We start from the raw sequence: 18,447 nt of genomic DNA, 5'->3' as shown, positions 1-18,447 counted from the left end.
ACACAGGAACTACAGCTACTCATTATCCCACCCATCCCATTTCTTCCCGACAGATTATACGGTACCAGTTATGTTTACGGAGATCTGTCCAAGAGAGAATAGGGAAAGCTATACACCTGATAAAACAATTAGCCAAGTTGGATCAATAATAATGTATTACTCTGTATTATAGTATGATATGATGTATGAAGTCCCCAAGCTGATCTCTAAAAAAAACGATGTCACACTATGTAATCTCCCTTGTAATGACAAAACCACGGGTTAAAGGATGCTGGGTAATAGAGTCTCACCGCCTGCCGATGACTACAGGTTGCAGGTCACAGGGGTCGTCTGTCTTGGCCTGGGTGATCTTGAAGGCCACCCGGTGCAGGTCTGAGATGCCCACCTCCATGTCCTCCAGCATGCCAATCTCCTCACCTGTAACAGCAAAACCAATTTGTCAATTAGAGGTTACTTCCTGTTCACTTGAAGTAGACAATCTGTTCTGGTCATAGTAGGAGAAATACACTGGGCAACAAAACGGGCAATAGGGCCCAGTTGCATAAAACACCTTAAGTTAATTTTCCCCTTATGATTTCCCTTAAAGTTTCCTTAACTTTAAGTCAGTTGCACAAATACTTTTAAGGTGAATTCCCTTTAAATTAAGTGAAAAGTTAAGGGTGCCCATGAGGTCCCATAACTGCTTCATTCAGTATGGATATCAATGTAAACAGCATTTAGGGAGGTGATTGTTGCTTAAATCTGCCCTGGTTACAAAAGGAAAACATCAACCAGCTAGCTACTTAGCTAAACAATGGAAGATTAACAATTCATAGCTACAAAGCTAGCTGGCTAGTTAGCTAGATACTCTGTAAACTAGCTTGACATTCTACAAAGTAATATAAACACGTTTAGAAGAAAGTAACTACATGAAAAGTGGTTTGTTATCTTCTGAGGCATTTAAAACATTTTTTGTCTTGATCGTAGAAGTTCTATCTCTTTGATGAGACTTTAAGTCAGTGAATCAGGCCATCTCCATGGTAACCAGATAATCTTTCTGCAGTACATGCCTTCAAACTATTCCTTACAAAAATGTACCATGGTACCACTATGGTACTTTCATTCATAACCATGGTAATCCTATTGTATTTTCACTAATACCATGGTACAGTCTTAATCTCGGAAATGTACCATGGTTTTAGCCTTGAAGTATGATGGTACTACCATGGAATTACAATTGTACCTAAATATGACCATGGTATTGCATAATTTATTCCATGGTATAGATCTGAACCATGGAAATGTACCATGGTTTTAGCATTGAAGTATGATGGTGCTGCCATGCACCTAAATAATACCATGGAATTGCCTAATTTATACAATGGTATAGATGTGGATCAATTATCAAATGGTACCATCTTTATTAATTGTGCGTTACTGTATAAAAGCATGTTATACAACTTCCTGTACTCTTTGTTAGTCTTGAAGGACCTTTCAAATTGGGTAATCCTTTAGGTAAAAGTAACCCTTAGACACAAATCTCGGATGAGCTTACCTTCCCTCAATCCTAAACTCCACTGTTAGGGGAGATCAGTGTGTAAGACAGTTGACCTTTGACCCCACTAGAGTACTCACTGTAGGTGCTGAGCAGGCTTTCGAACTGTGCCACAAGGCCCACTAGGTGTAGCTGCCTGAGGAAGCCCTTATCCTCCATCCCCGCGTACAGCCTCATGACGAAACCACACGCCAACGCAGCTAGCTGTGTACACACACACACACACACACACACACACACACACACACACACACACACACACACACACACACACACACACACACAGGGTTCAATCAAAAAGCAACACGGCACATCGTCAGGGTTCAATCAAAAAGCAACACGGCACACTACATAATTTATTCACATCATCCATTCATATTATTATCTCTGTGTCCAGTTGGGCAAAGGGTAAGGCATTCACACTAGGGCAGTCCCCGCCCCAAAAGAACCTTGGTCGACCGAAAGTCGTCTGTTCTTTCGACCAATCAATTGGTCTACATTTTTTAACGTGTATTTTTCCATATAAAGACATGTGTTTCAATAAAATCAACAGCATTGAGCTTGTCTGATGCTTTAAGCTTACTGTTTGATTAAATAACACACAAATTACTCAAGAGTAATTTCTCAGCGATCTAGGAGAAAAAAACCTTAACCTGACCCTACCAGAGGAACTTTGAGATTTTAGACAGTTATTACAAATCACTAAGCGATAAGGTGCCATCAGAATGTAAGTGCTGCAACTTCAACATCAAAACATCAGAAGTATATAAATGTCATCAATCATCATGCAATAGTATCCACCTTGCTTGCGAATATTATGTCAAAAGTATTGTGGAGCTCCTGCCCCTAAATATAAAACAGTACCAGCACCCAAAATGAGTACCGGAACCTATTTAAGTCCAAGTCAAGCACTGATAATGAGTGATCAGGTAGGCCTACTTTATGATGTTTCCACTGGATCAGAGCATGACATTTTTCCCTTTCACGCTGAGTGGTTACCAAAAGGGAGAGAGCTGGAAAGATTTTTCAAATACACTGAGGAACTATTGTCATTCTCAATGGATGTAAAACAACAACAAAAAAGAGTTTGCTTGCTGTTTGAGGTGAAGAAAACGTTACTTTGAGAAGCTCCACAGCTCATTAGGGGTGGTGTATTAAGCCAATCAGAAATACTATCAGATCCCCAAATGGGCACATTTATATGCCTACATTTGCAGGCGTATATACTTCTATGCACAATCAGATGCGTGTCCTTACTCAACATTGACAGGAACGCTCCAAACAAAACTATTCAATGGAATGAAACAAACCAAAACGTGTTTCTCACAAGTGTAGCATAGGTTGTGCGCTCTGCAAACAATGTCTCCACTCAGACAATGACAACAGGAAGACTGGAATAATAATATATTGGATGCATTAACAGAAATTACCATAACCAAACAAACATTGTATATTAGAAATTATATGAATTAATGATGGCAAATGTACTACTGGTGATATATGAATTGAAACAGGATATACACTAACAACCAACCGTAAACAATTCACACAATCAAGTTGTGAAAAATGAATGTGCACAAATTGGCGGAAGAGAGCTCATTCTGGAGAGAGAAGTGCATTGTGCATCTGGGTGCTGCATGGTCAATCCGACGTCTGCATTGGCCATGCAGCATTTACGGCGATACGGCCTCTGCAGAAGTCAAGGCATTCATACTTCTTGCGCTTCACGGAGCAGTGAAGAGCTGTTGTGAAGGAAGTTGTCAAGGAAGTGAGTTTGTGTTTATACAGGATGTACCGGCTCCAACTACCGTCAACCAATCATGTGTCATGACGTTGCCTCTTTGGGTACTGCGAGCACAGTTGACCGAACTGGTCCGTTTGGTACAATTTTATGAAACTCATGAGAGACAATACGGCCATATTACCATAATAATGTTTATATACTAGCCTCAGGTAGGAGACTTACATCTAAATGGTTGTATAAAATTAATGAGTAAGGATAGAACTGTTTGTGATATTGTGTAATGTGATTTTTGGACTGTTTAATGATGGAAACTCCAATTCCCTTTGGAGTCTTAACTAAGTCATCGGCACGCCCCCAGGGACACAGACAGGACTTGGCATCATGTGACAGCCTTTTCTACGTTCAGTATATAAACCCCCACCCAGGGTTTCTTTCCTTAGACCAGCTGACCTTGATAACGAGAGGGCCAAGGTTTGACCATGCACCCCTCTACTGAACTTTAACCATACCACATGGTTAAACTCTTAGACTATCGATACTATACTCGGCCTTGTCTCTGGATGGTAAGTTGGTGGTTGGAGATATCCCTCCAGTGGTGTGGGGGCTGTGCTTTGGCAAAGTGGGTGGGGTTATATCCTACCTGTTTGGCCCTGTCAAGGGGATTTCTTCGGATGGGGCCACAGTTTCTCCTGACCCCTCCTGTCTCAGCCTCCAGTATTTATGCTGCAGTAGTTTATGTGTCGGGGGGCTGGTGTCAGTCTGTCACATCTGGAGTATTTCTCTTGTCTTTTCCGGTGTCCTGTGTGAATTTAAATATGCTCTCTCTAATGTTCTCTTTCTCTCTTTCTTTCTTTCTCTCTCTCGGAGGACCTGAGCCCTAGGACCATGCCTCAGGAATACCTGGCTTGATGACTCCTTGCTGTCCCCAGTCCACCTGGCCGTGCTGCTGCTCCAGTTCCAACTGTTCTACCTATGGAACCCTGACCTGTTCACCGGACGTGCTACCTGTCCCAGACCTGCTGTCCCAGACCTGCTGGAACCCTGACCTGTTCACCGGACGTGCTACCTGTCCCAGACCTGCTGTTTTCAACTCTCTAGAGACAGCAGGAGTGGTAGAGATGCTCTCAAAGATCGGCTATGAAAAAGCCAACTGACACTTACTCTTGTGTTACTGACTTGTTGCACCCTCGACAACTACTATGATTATTATTATTTGACCATGCTGGTCATTTATGAACATTTGAACATCTTGGCCATGTGCTGTTATAATCTCCACCCGGCACAGCCAGAAGAGGACTGGCCACCCCTCATAGCCTGGTTCCTCTCAAGGTTTCTTCCTAGGTTTTGGCCTTTCTAGGGAGTTTTTCCTAGCCACCGTGCTTCTACACCTGCATTGCTTGCTGTTTGGGGTTTCAGGCTGGGTTTCTGTACAGCACTTTGAGATATCAGCTGATGTAAGAAGGGCTATATAAATAAATTGGATTTGATTTGATACCGACAGAATAATAACAAGTCTTTGATATTAATTACTAGTCTGCAGCTAGGAATTCGGTATCATTGAATGTGACAACCGCCGGAAACATCCATTCTATAACGACATGAATGAATGTCACTCTGAACTATCCATCCTAACCACGAGAGAGAGAGAGAGAGAGCGTGGAAAACTCTCCAACAGAACGACCTTTCCAACAAAGATCCCGACAACACACTGAGCGTAAATATATATATTGATTGCAATTGTTCCCGAATGAGTGAGCGTTCATGTGCAAAGGGTTAGCATTTCAATTGTTAATATTTATCAACTCTGTAGTGTCTCCTCAGCTGATCCCCCCACTCCCCTTTTGTTTAACAAGCCGCCATGCCGGTTTAGCCCACTAGGGCACATTCCTCTACCATTTCTTTGTGACAATATCTGTTTGTTTTGCATTACTGTTGAATTATTTAGTTTAGTAAATAAATTATTTTAAGACAATTGACGTATGGATGACTCATAGTGGAGACTGGGTTCGTGCAGATAACCAACAATTTACGATGTTTGGAATGAGACTGACGAGGTAAATAACACATCATTAATGGGGAGACAAATCGATCAGATATTATAATATCTGAAAGTGATATTAGGAAAATTAATACTTTGTAATCAGAATATTTTCCTTGGTGCCCCGACCTTCTAGTTAATTACAGTTACACGATTAATCAGTTTAATCGCGTAATAATAATTACAGAGAGTTATTTGATAAAAATAAGTATTCAGTTTTAATGATGCCCAAAGACACGACACATGTCAATGCACAGCTATACAGAGCCCTCTGCATTGTTACAACATTTAAGAGGCGCATGGCGATGTGGTACAGAGCTCGATTTGGCCTCAGCATGACTCTGGAGGCTCCATAATTGCCTCACACCTTCCATATGGAGCCTCCGACCACATTTTCAGATCAAACATAAATTGGCTTTTAGTCTAGGCCTTCGCAATGGATTAGTTCACTGAGATGGGCACAATTATATTAGTCTTTGTGTAATTACAGAAATCCTTGGCAAAAAATAAATGCAGAGGTCCATGTCATTCCAGTCAACTAATGGGGGTCAGCCCTAATTCACACAAAAGCCTACCGTCCAACTGTGGACTGAGTTGACCCCCTGCTGCAGAGATTATGTATGGAACATTATGACATTCTAAGGCATTATCAGCTGATAAAAGACCTGTTTATCTAGGTCACAAGGTAATTCAAACAATCTCTGAATGTAATTTTCCTGCAAGTAGTCTGAGCTGCTGCCGGATCAGTTTCAAAGACTTGCTGGATCACTTCCAATTACTGCATATGCTAGGATTAGGAGCAGTGTTTCAGTAGAAACATAGTCAGTGAAATGCTAACTAATCTCTTGTGTAAATTATGTAAACAAACAGATGCCGTTGAATGGTTGTTTGATACTGTACATCATAACTAGCTTCTTAACAGCTGAAAAACGTTGCCATTGGTTAGAGAGCCTTGACAGGACAAATCAATTGCAACAAATATCTATAGGCTGTTTCCAAAGTGGAGTCCTCATTTCACAGGTGGCCACCTACCGCCTGACTGAAGACCACATCCCTCCTCTGCTTGAGGAACAGTCCCTGGGGGATGCTGCAGGCCGCCTCCTGCAGCAGGACGAAGGTCATGGCCCTCCTGGCCCGCACCACCACCTCCGCGACGCACTCCTTCAACCTCACCACCAGGGGGCAGAGCTGCTCCCGCCAATCCCCTTCTGCAACATGACAGGAGAAGACATGAGAACCATACATTACACAGACTATGTTGGAATCTTGATGTGTCCTGATTTCTCTACATCTTTAGTTGTGCTGATTAAGGAGCCTAGAAATGCATCAGCATTAAAGACGATGAGAATTGTTGATGAAAATGTTAAGTTGCCATCCTGAAGAATTATTCAAAACTTCAGTTACGGTATGTTCTCCAAGGACTGAGAATCCTTTCAGTGGTTTGTTTAAATGTTTGAGAAATGTTTTGCAGCTGGTTGCAGCTCTAACACATCTAATCTAGTTGCATATTTGTAACAATAGACCTTTGTTTGTTCATAGTTTAGAGGGTTTGGACAGTTTGGACAGTTTGTTTAGCTTCTAGGGTCTCCAATTTAGAAACAATTGTGGATTCAAAACTGATTCGAAGCAGACATCTGTCAAACATCAGTGGGGTCAAGGCAGGGGTCAAGGCAGAAAGTCCATCCAGTTTTAGTCACTGAGGTTTGAGAATGTAGTGGTCAAGTGGAATGACTGTTGGATACTGTAGTATGAACCCAAGAGGCTGGTGTTCCATAATGACTGTTGGATACTGTAGTATGAACCCAAGAGGCTGGTGTTCCATAATGACTGTTGGATACTGTAGTATGAACCCAAGAGGCTGGTGTTTCATAATGACTGTTGGATACTGCAGTAGGAACCCAAGAGGGTGTTTCATAATGACTGTTGGATACTGCAGTAGGAACCCAAGAGGCTGGTGTTTCATAATGACTGTTGGATACTGCAGTAGGAACCCAAGAGGCTGGTGTTTCATAATGACGGTTGGATACTGCAGTAGGAACCCAAGAGGCTGGTGTTTCCAGTCACCAGTCCAGTGCCACCTCTGCCGGCTCCTGGTACGTCCTGTGCCGGCTCCACGCACCAGGCCTCCAGTGCGCCTCCCCAGCCGGTACGTCCTGTGCCGGCTCCACGCACCAGGCCTCCAGTGCGCCTCCCCAGCCCGGTACGACCTGTACCTGCTCCCCGCACTCGCCCTGAAGTGCGTGTCACCAGTCCTGTGCCACCTGTGCCGGCTCCACGCACCAGGCCTCGAGTGCGCCTCTACAGCCCGGAACCTCCAGCGATGGTTTACAGTCCAGAGCTTCCAGCGACGGTTCACAGTCCAGAGCTTCCAGCGACGGTTCACAATCCAGAGCTTCCAGCGACGGTTCACAGTCCGGAGCTTCCAGCAACGGTCAACGTCCCGGAGCTTCCAGTGACAATCCACGGCCCGGAGCTTCCTGCGCCGGTACCATGGCCAGAGCCTTCTTCTGCGACGGTGCCCAGTCCAGGCACAGCGTCCAGTCCCGATCCAAGGCTGGAGCCTTCCTCTGCGCCGGTGCCCAGTCTAGGAACGGTGGCCAACCCAGCTCCATGGCCGGAGCCCTCCTCTGCGCCAGTGCCCAGTCCAGGCACGGTGTCCAGTCCCGCTCCAGGGTCGGAGCCTTCCTCTGTGCCGGTGTCCAGTCCCGCTCCAGGGCCGGAGCCTTCCTCTGCGACGGTGCCCAGTCCAGGCACGGCAGCCAACACAGCTCCATGGCCGGAGCCTTCCTCTGCGCCGGTGCCCAGTCCAGGCACGGCGTCCCACCCAGCTCCATGGCCGGAGCCCTCCTCTGCGCTGGTGCCCAGTTCAGGCACGGCATCCAGTACCGCTCCAAGCCCGGAGCCTTCCTCGGCGCCGATGCCCAGTCTTGGCACGGCATTCAGCCCGGCGTCATGGCTGGATCCGGGGTTTGGGTGGGGGCTACGACCCACACCGGAGCCGCCACCGACACTAGTCAACCCCCCTACCCTCCCCATTTGGTTTCAGGTTTTGCGGCGGGAGTCCGCACATTTGGGGGCGGGGGGTACTATCACGCCCTGATCATAGAGAGCCCTTGGTTCTCTATGGTGTTGTAGGTCAGGGTGTGACTAGGGGGTGTTCTAGTCTTTTTATTTCTATGTTGGTGCTCTTAGTATGGTTCCCAATTAGAGGCAGCTGATGTTCGTTGGCTCTAATTGGGGATCATACTTAAGGGTTTCCTGTTCCCACCTGCTTTGTGGGATATTGTTTTGTGTAATTGTGTTGAGCACTACGATTTCACGTTCGTTGTATGTTTGTTGTTTTCTTAGTTTCACTTTAATAAAAGATGTGGAACTATACTCACGCTTCGCCTTGGTCCGTCTTTATCGACGAGCGTGACAATAGTTTTGGCAAGTCGGTTAGGACATCTACTTTGTGCATGATAGGTCATTTTCCAACAATTGTTTACAGACAGAATATTTCACTTATAATTCATTATATTACAATTCCAGTGGGTCAGAAGTTTACATACACTAAGTTGACTGTGCCTTTAAACAGCTTGGAAAATTCCAGAAAATTATGTCATGGCTTTAGAAGCTTCTGATATGCTAATTGACTTTATTTGAGTCAATTGGAGGTGTACCTGTGGATGTATTTCAAGGCCTACCCTCAAACTCAGTGCCACCTTTGCTTGACATCATCGGAAAATCAAAAGAAATCAGCCAAGACCTCATAAAAAATTTGTAGACCTCCACAAGCGTGGTTCATCATTGGGAGCAATTTCCAAACACCTGAAGGTACCACATTCATCTGTACAAACAATAGTATGCAAGTATAAACACCATGGGACCATGCAGCCGTCACACCGCTCAGGAAGGAGACATGTTCGGTCTCCTAGAGATGAACGTACTTTGGTGCAAAAAGTGCAAATCAATCCCAGAATAACAGCAAAGGACCTTGTGAAGATGCTGGAGGAAACAGGTACAAAAGTATCTATATCCACAGTAAAACGAGTCCTATATCAACATAACCTGAAAGGCCGCTCAGCAAGGAAGAAGCCACTGCTCCAAAACCGGCATAAAAAAGCCAGACTACGGTTTGCAACTGCACATGGACGAAGATCGTACTTTTTGGAGAAATGTCGCCTGGTCTGATGAAACAAAAATAGAACTGTTTGGCCATAATGACCATCGTTATGTTTGGAGGAAAAAGGGGGAGGCTTGCAAGCCGAAGAACACCATCCAAACAGTGAAGCACGGGGTGGCAGCATCATCTTGTGGGGGTGCTTTGCTGCAGGAGGGACTGGTGGACTTCACAAAATAGATGGCATCATGAGGAAAGAAAATTATGTGGATATAATGAAGCAACATCTCAAGATATCAGTTAGGAAGTTAAAGCTTGGTCGTAAATGGGTCTTCCAAATGGACAATGACCCCAAGCATACATCCAAAGTTGTGGCAAAATGGCTTAAGGACAACAAAGTCAAGGTATTTGAGTGGCCATCACAAAGCCCTGACCTCAATCCTATAGAACATTTGTGGGCAGAACTGAAAAAGCTTGTGCGAGCAAGGAGGCCTGCAAACCTGACTCAGTTACACCAGCTCTGTCAGGAGGAATGGGCCCAAATTCACTCAACTTATTGTGGGAAGCTTGTGGAAGGTTACCCAAAACATTTGACCCAAGTTAAACAATTTAAAGGCAATGTTACCAAATACTAGTTGAGTGTATGTAAACTTCTGACCCACTGGGAATGTGATGAGAGAAATAAAAGCTAAAATAAATCCTTCTCTCTACAATTATTCTGACATTTCACATTTTTAAAATAAAGTGGTGATCCTAACTGACCTAAGACAGGGATTTTTTTACTATGATTAAATGTCAGGAATTGTGAAAAACTGAGTTTAAATGTGTTTGGCTAAGGTGTATGTAAACTTCAACTGTAGACCTCTGCGGCGGACTGATATAGACCTCTGCGGCGGACTGATATAGACCTCTGCGGCGGACTGATATAGACCTCTGCGGCGGACTGATATAGACCTCTGCGGCGGACTGATATAGACCTCTGCGGCGGACTGATATAGACCTCTGCGGCGGACTGATATAGACCTCTGCGGTGGACTGATATAGACCTCTGCGGCGGACTGAGGTGGACTGATATAAACTTCTGCAGTGGACTGATATAAACCTCTGCAGCGGACTGATATTAACCTCTGCAGTGGACTGATATTAACCTCTGCAGTGGACTGATATAAACCTCTGTAGCATGGGCAAAAAAACAAGTTTAGCATCTCCACTTTGGCAAAAAAGATAGTTGTATAATTATTAAGAACTGCATCTTGCAGGTTTCAATAGTTGTAAGTTGTTGCCCTGTCCATTTCTCTGTGATTGTCATTCTAATGAAATCCAGAAAGAACAAAACCCTGTCATCAAACATTTACATCAAAAGGTGCAAAGTTATGAGCAAAGACAAAACGTTCACATCAAATTAAATATTATTCTTGATCAAATAACATGGAAAAACAACCAATTGTTGTGCAGTACTAATTTACCATCCTTACAAACCACTTGTAAATGTACATTATTGTATTGTACATAAGCTGAACATATACGTTTGTACCTGTAGACTTTCCATCATCATGAAGAAAAACAATGACCATTCCAGTAATTAAGTACATTGAGACATCAAGTGGTTTGTGATGATCAGTTGGTAGAGCATGGTGCTTGCAATGCCAGGGTTGTGGGTTTGATTCCCATGGCAGACCAGTACAAAACAGTATGACAATGTATACGCTCACTACTGTAAGTTGTGCTGGATAAGAGTGTCTATTAAAATGGAAAGGAATGAATAGACCATTTCAGTTTTTACATAGAAATAAGTTGCATTTTCAAAGTATTTAAGGAAACTGGAAAACATACAATAGTGTGCAGAAGTTTAAGGCAGGTGTGAAAAAATGCTGTAAAGTAAGAATGCTTTGAAAAATAGACATGTTAATATAGTAGATTATATTTATCAATTAACAAAATGCAAAGTGAGTGAACAGAAGAAAAATCTAAATTAAATCCATATTTGGTGTGACCACCCTTTGCCTTTGTCACGACTTCCACCGAAGGTAGTTCCTCTCCTTGTTCGGGCAGTGCTTGGCCGCCGGCCTACTAGCAATCACGGATCAATTTTTCATTTCGGTTGGTTTTGTCTTTGATTCATTCACACCTGGTTTTCATTTGCTTTAATTTCTGTGTATATTTACCCCTGTTTCCCCACTTAGGTTTGTGCGGGGTTATTTTCATGTTGCTCGTGGAGGTTTTTTCCTCAGTTTATTCACGTGTGTACTGTGTGTTAAGTATAGTAGGAGCGTTGTTTTCCTCCTTCCGTGAGTAACTGTGTGTTCCATTGTCTCGGGCATTTATGGACCTTGTACCTGTACCATTTTGGGACTTGCCTATTAAAGACGCTACATTGACATCTCTGCTCTCCTGCGCTTGACTCCTTAGCTACCTTCAGTACGATTACGCAACAGCCTTCATAACAGCATCAATTCTTGTAGGCACACTTGCACACAGTTTATGGAACTCGGCAGGTAGGTTGGCCCAAACATCTTGGAGAACTAACCACAGTTCTTCTGTGGATTTCGGCAGCCTCAGGTGCTTCTCTCTCTTCATGTAATCCCAGACAGACTCAATGATGTTGAGATCAGGGCTCTGTGGGGGCCATACCATCACTTCCAGGACTCCTTGTTCTTCTTTACGCTGAAGATAGTTCATAATGACTTCGCTGTATGTTTGGGGCCAATCAGATGCCTCCCTGATGGTATTACATGATGGATAAGTATCTGCCTGTACTTCTCAGCATTGAGGAAACCATTAATTCTGACCAAATCCCCAACTCCATTTGCAGAAATGCAGCCCCAAACTTGCAAGGAACCTCCACCATGCTTCACTGTTGCCTGCAGACACCCATTCGTGTATCACTCTCCAGCCCTTCGGCAAACAAACTGCCTTCTGCTACAGCCAAATATTTGACTCATTAGTCCAGAGCACCTGCTTGTTGGGTTAAACGCGGAAGACACATTTCAGTTGAATGCATTCAGTTGTACAACTGACTAGGTATCCCCTTTTCTTCCATGGCTCCAATGCTGTGACGAAGCCTACATGTGATGGTGTGAGGAACACCATTGTGGAAGAACTTTTAATATCGTTTTTTTCCCCCACTGACTGCTTATGTCAACAAAAGCCAGGAAAAGCTAATCAAATCTCTTTAAACCCACACTCCCCCTCACCTTTCTTGCTTCCTTTCTCTCCCTCTCTTTCACTCACAAACAAAAACAAGTACGCACACACACACACACACACACACATCCTCCACCCCCACACAAACCAGATTTCAAAAGGTTTAGCACTCAACATCTAGGTACTCTTGCCAAATAAATCATGCCTTATCTCGCTTTGAAAACACACTACACACACATTCACCCTTCCTCTTCCCACCAGGCCCTGTCCAAACAGACAAACTCCCACAATGCCTTGTCAACGGGAGTCTTGGCTAGACCAATCACAGCCCTCGGTCTGAACACCACCACAGAGATTTTTTTTCTTCATTAATCCTCCCTTTCTCTTCAAACAGTTGAGGACGACCACTCCCTGTGTCTGTTCTCTACCTTAATAAAATGCTGCGGGTCCTTCTTACTCCCTGTGTCTGTTCTCTACCTTAATAAAATGCTGCGGGTCCTGCTTACCTCTGTGAATGTTTGGACAAAGACGTGCCACTAGATCGGCTGCCATGCTCATACACATTAATGATTCACCAACATGCACACACACACTATCCTGATACGGGAGCCAACACCTTCGCCCGGTCAGGCTTAAGCCTGCACCAATCTGCCAACCACCTGACAGTAGTAGGGACACGACACGCCCTTGTCTGAGCAGAGGATTTGATTGGATGCAGGGGAGATAACATCTGGGTGTGAATAACAAGAGGTCCTTGCGCCACTTCTCTGTGGTCAATGTGTTATTTATGCACTCTCTCCTTCTTACCTTAATTCCAGTGGAGGCTGCTGAGGGGAGGAGGGCTCATAATAATGGCTGGAACGGAGCGAATGGAATGGCATCAAACCACGAGTTTGATGTATTTAGCTGTATGCTCCGGTCATTACCACGAGCCCGTCCTCCCCAATTAAGGTGCCACCAACCTCTCGCGCTTCATTCTGTCATTTCTGAGAGTCTGAGTGTGTGTGTGCAGATTTTGTGCAGACCAAATACTGCAACTGGCTGTCGTGGTACGTGACTGCCATCCTATGGTGAGAAGGAGTTAAGATACATCCAGGACTCTATGGAAGTATTTCTGGTTAGTATTGCAGGACTATATAACTGTATGTAGGTGATATCAACATGGCAAGACAACACCAATAGATCTGGGACTAGGCTACTGTACATGTATAGGACATTGTTATGGATGTAGAGCCATGTTGTACGACACATTCAGCGGTGAAACTCTTACCAGGGTTGTGGGAGGTGATGACATCAGCCAGGACCTGCTTAGGGATTGGTTGTTCCTGGTTATTGTTGATTGGTTCCTGCTCCTGGAGCTTGTCCACCATGGCGATGACACAGTTGAGGCTCTTCGCCACGTCGGCCCACACCCTGTCCTAGAGGAGACAAACACAACATCAGCACCTGGCCTCTGTGTGTGTGTGTGCGTGTGTGTGTGTGAGAGAGAGATAGCTAAAAGAAAGGGAGAGAAAGATGTCAATCTGCATGTTTATTTTTATTTAACTAGGCAAGTCAGTTAAGACTTATTTTCAATGACAGCCTAGGAACAGTGGGTTAACTGCCTTGTTCAGGGGCAGAAGGACAGATTTGTACCTTGTCAGCTCGGGGATTCGATCTTGCAACCTTTCGTTTACTAGTCCAACGCTCTAACCACTAGGCTACCTGCTGCCCCATGTGAGCTGTCTGGAAGATCAATCCATGTCCCACACCGGTCTGTTAGCGAACCACGATGTGCAAGGTACTATTTGATCCCAAAACATAGAATCTAAAAATAATATCAACCATTTTAAATATGGATGTATATCTCTGCCTTGGGCCACTACAGTGGGTTTGAGTATGATTGGACGTTGGCTGTTCAAAGCCCTTATCACCAGAGTTCTACTAGCCATTAACTTTCATTGTCTCAAAATCAATCGGTCACAGAAGCACTATGAAGAGTTTCTCTACTCTCAGGAAACTCAACCCGATAGGTCACAGTATGTTTCCGATGGCAATTGCAGCCTGCTTGAAGAGATAACTCTCAAAGTGCTTTTCTACTTTGGAGCGGAAAGCCTCCAAACTCCTCTGTTTCGTATTGTCCTCATAATACCCCTTTTTTAATTGATTTATTCACTTTCTGCTTGTTGAGGAATGTAATTAGGCTTGCCAAGCATGGCTTAGTGTGTGTGTGTTGGAGTGCAGTTTGGATGTCCTTTGTTTCAGAGGTGAGTGTTTTTGAACTCTTCTCAAAGGCAGACAGTTGTTTGATGGCTGATTAGGAATTGTAGTGTGTGACTCCGGCTAAGTCCCTGCTGTTAGCTATGGCTTTATTGGACTGAGTCCCCATCGTTTCTATTAGCACGCACAGCACGCGCACACGCACACAGTTTCTTAAGACTTCTGTAACTGATACCAACATTTTTTTATAATCTGATACAGCAACTTTTAGACTTGCACTGGGCAAAGAGAGAGATCGAGAGAGAGAGAGAGAGAGAGAGAGAGAGATAGAGAGAGAGTGAGACAGAGAGAGAGAGAGACAGAAAGAGAGAGAGTGAGACAGAGACAGAGAGAGAGAGAGAGAGGGAGTCAGACAGAGAGAGAGAGAGAGAGAGAGAGAGAGAGAGAGAGACAGAGAGTGAGTGAGCGAGCTTTGACTATGTACAGACTCAGTGAGCATAGCATTGCTATTGAGAAAGGCCGCCGTAGGCAGACCTGGCTCTCAAGAGAAGACAGGCTATGTGCACACTGCCCACAAAATTAGGTGGAAAATTATCTGCACTTCCTAACCTCCTGCCAAATGTATGACAATATTAGAGACACATATTTCCCTCAGATTAAACAGACCCACAAAGAATTCGAAAACAAATCCAATTTTGATAAACTCCCATATCTACAGGGTGAAATACCACAGTGTACCATCACAGCAGCAAGATTTGTGACCTGTTGCCACAAGAAAAGGTCAACCAGTGAAGAACAAACACCATTGTAAATACAACCCATATTTATGCTTTGATCATTTTCCTTTTTGTACTTTAACTATTTGCACATTGTTACAACACTGTATAGACATAATATGATATTTGAAATGTCTTTATTCTTCTGGAACGTCTTTGAGTATAATGTTTACTGTTTATTTCACTTGCTTTGGCAATGTTAACATATGTTTCCCATGCCAATAAAGCCCTTGAATTGAATTGAGAGAGAGGAAGAAGAGGGACAGAGATTGAGACTCACAGACAGACAGAGCAGAGTAGACACAGAGTGAGATGATGGTATAGAAACAGCAGGACTTGCCCATTCCTCCTCGTCATACTCCTTATGGCACGGTATGGAGTCCTGGCGCTTCAGAGGTGTCTGTCCGTCTTCTCTGATGGGAGCCGTCTGGGAGCCACCATCCACATTATTACACACTACCACAGGGCTGTCTGTAGCCGATGGCTGCCCAGGACTGTGGCCTGGGTTCTGGGGTGGACTCTGGCCTTGTTGACCCCTCTGGCTGGGACTAGGGTGGTCCTGGTGACTGTGACCCTGGTGGCCTGGCAGGGTCTGGTTCTGGTTCTTCGTCACGTAGCCGGGCTGTGCAGCGTGGAGGGCCAGCAAGGCGCTCTTCACCAGCTCGTCTTTGAGCGCGTGCACAAACTGCTCCGTCTGAAAGAAATCAGAGGGAAGAGAGGGAGATTGAATGAGTGGGATGGGAGGGTGGTGAGGTAGGGAGAAATACAGACAGAGACAGAGTGAGAGAGAGAGAGAGAGGAAGGGAGAGAGCGAGCGAGATAAAGGGAGGCAGAATGAAAAAGAGAGAGAGGGTGAATGAGTGCCAGAGAACAGGGGAGAGGGATATCACTGAGGAGTTCATCAAAAACTGAGTCTGTGTGTGTGTGTGTGTGTGTGTGTGTGTGTGTGTGTGTGTGTGTGTGTTCAGCGGGCTAGTAAAATGAAGGAGTGATGGAAGATTAGCTTTCCTCCTCGCTAGCCTTCCCCTCCGTGTTCGCTAGCGCCGGCGCCAGGCACCGGCAACAACGTCAACAACAAGAAACAATTCAATTCCTCCTCGGTGAGCCTTCTCGCCTCCGAGGGGTAGCTACCTCCTTTGAACTCAAATTCACAAGCTGCTGAATGCTGATGCTCATCCAGCGCCAAGACGGCTTGCACCCCGGCACCACAGATAAGGGCTCTCAGGAATAATTGAGTTAGCATCGCAATAAGCAATTCTATTACCACAGCAAACCACATCCAGTCTAATACGACACATGAGCAGAGATCCTTTGAACAGGCGAACAAGAGAACCAATGAGAGATGGAACAAATGAATGTGGCATACGTTAGTAAACGAAAGCCACCTGGAGCATCTCTCCCAGTGCTGCCACTAACCCCCTGAAACATGACCTAGAGGAATCTGTGTACCTCTCTGAGGTGATAGAGGAATCTGTGTACCTCTCTGAGGTGATAGAGGAATCTGTGTACCTCTCTGAGGTGATAGAGGAATCTGTGTACCTCTCTGAGGTGATAGAGGAATCTGTGTACCTCTCTGAGGTGATAGAGGAATCTGTGTACCTCTCTGAGGTGAGAGAGGGTAGAGAGAAATCTGTGTACCTCTCTGGGGTGAGAGAGGGTAGAGAGGAATCTGTTTACCTCTCTGGGGTGAGAGAGGAATCTGTGTACCTCTCTGAGGTGAGAGAGGGTAGAGAGGAATCTGTGTACCTCTCTGGGGTGAAAGAGGGTAGAGCGGAATCTGTGTACCTCTCTGGGGTGAAAGAGGGTAGAGAGGAATCTGTGTACCTCTCTGGGGTGAGAGAGGGTAGAGATGAATCTGTGTACCTCTCTGGGGTGAGAGAGGGTAGAGAGGAATCTGTGTACCTCTCTGGGGTGAGAGAGGGTAGAGAGGAATCTATGTACCTCTGGGGTGAGAGAGGGTAGAGAGGAATCTATGTACCTCTGGGGTGAGAGAGGAATCTGTGTACCTCTCTGGGGTGAGAGAGGGTAGAGAGGAATCTCTGAGGTGAGAGAGGGGAAGGTGGCACTTGGAGGGCTTGTACAGAAACGGTGTGAGACTGGAGAATGGCGTCTTTGTCCCCTAGTGTTTTTTTTAATCCTTTATTTAACTAGGCAAGTCAGTTAAGAACACATTCTTATTTTCAATGACGGCCTAGGAACAGTGGGTTAACTGCCTTGTTCAGGGGCAGAACGAGAGATTTGTACCTTGTCAGCTCAGGGATTCAATCTTGCAACCTTTCGGTTACTAGTCCAACGCTCTAACCACTAGGCTACGCTGCCGCCCCGGTTATCTAGACAGTAGTTGCTCCTGAAGACCTCTTTGTGTTTTCAAGGTTCTGTTTCAGCTTTATATCTGGCAAAGTGATCTGATAAGGAACAATCTGTATGTATGTATATTAACTGAACAGAACAAAAAACCCTGCTAGCACTGGGAGTCATAGAGGCCTGGCTTTGGCAGACAGCCTTTCTTGTAGGGCCTTATCAAACTGGGTTATGGTGGTTGCTGAAAAGTGCATGTGTGAACAAACAGGTACAGAGTGGGATTACATTCCATTCACTAATTGCCTATCAGGTACAGTATATAGACTACATTATAACTGTCAATTCATCATTTGAGAGCGGTATAACTCTGGATTGAAATACATAACTTGATTAACATTTAGTGCAAGTTCACATTTACTTCAATTAGGAGAACATTTTATCAACACGGATACTCGCACGCACAAAAATGCACGCATGCACGCACTTCCCCAAAACTCAACCCCACACACTTCCCCACAACTCAACCCCACACACTTCCCCACAACTCAACCCCACACACTTGCCCACAACCCAACCCCGCACACTTCCCCACAACCCAACCCCGCACAC

General features: G+C 44.9%; 1 protein-coding gene across 13 annotated transcripts in view; it reads right to left on the bottom strand.

The window, feature by feature from the left end:
- The window catches only part of LOC106610235 (type II inositol 3,4-bisphosphate 4-phosphatase), a 185,049-nt gene that overhangs the window by 17,017 nt on the left and 149,585 nt on the right, over positions 1-18,447 (bottom strand). For all 13 annotated transcript variants that reach the window (XM_045722771.1, XM_045722773.1, XM_045722774.1 and 10 more), the window contains 5 exons: positions 15,878-16,231; positions 13,833-13,980; positions 6,349-6,524; positions 1,615-1,738; positions 291-417 (listed from right to left, as the gene is read on the bottom strand). In XM_045722771.1, the coding sequence (XP_045578727.1) occupies positions 291-417; positions 1,615-1,738; positions 6,349-6,524; positions 13,833-13,980; positions 15,878-16,231 (929 nt within the window). The remainder of the gene's footprint in view (positions 1-290; positions 418-1,614; positions 1,739-6,348; positions 6,525-13,832; positions 13,981-15,877; positions 16,232-18,447) is intronic.

Source organism: Salmo salar, chromosome ssa08 (genome assembly GCF_905237065.1).
Source record: "Salmo salar chromosome ssa08, Ssal_v3.1, whole genome shotgun sequence".
Classification (NCBI taxonomy): Eukaryota; Metazoa; Chordata; class Actinopteri; order Salmoniformes; family Salmonidae; genus Salmo; species Salmo salar.
Note: the sequence above shows the minus strand (reverse complement) of the source record. Positions and strands in the feature narration are given on the sequence as shown.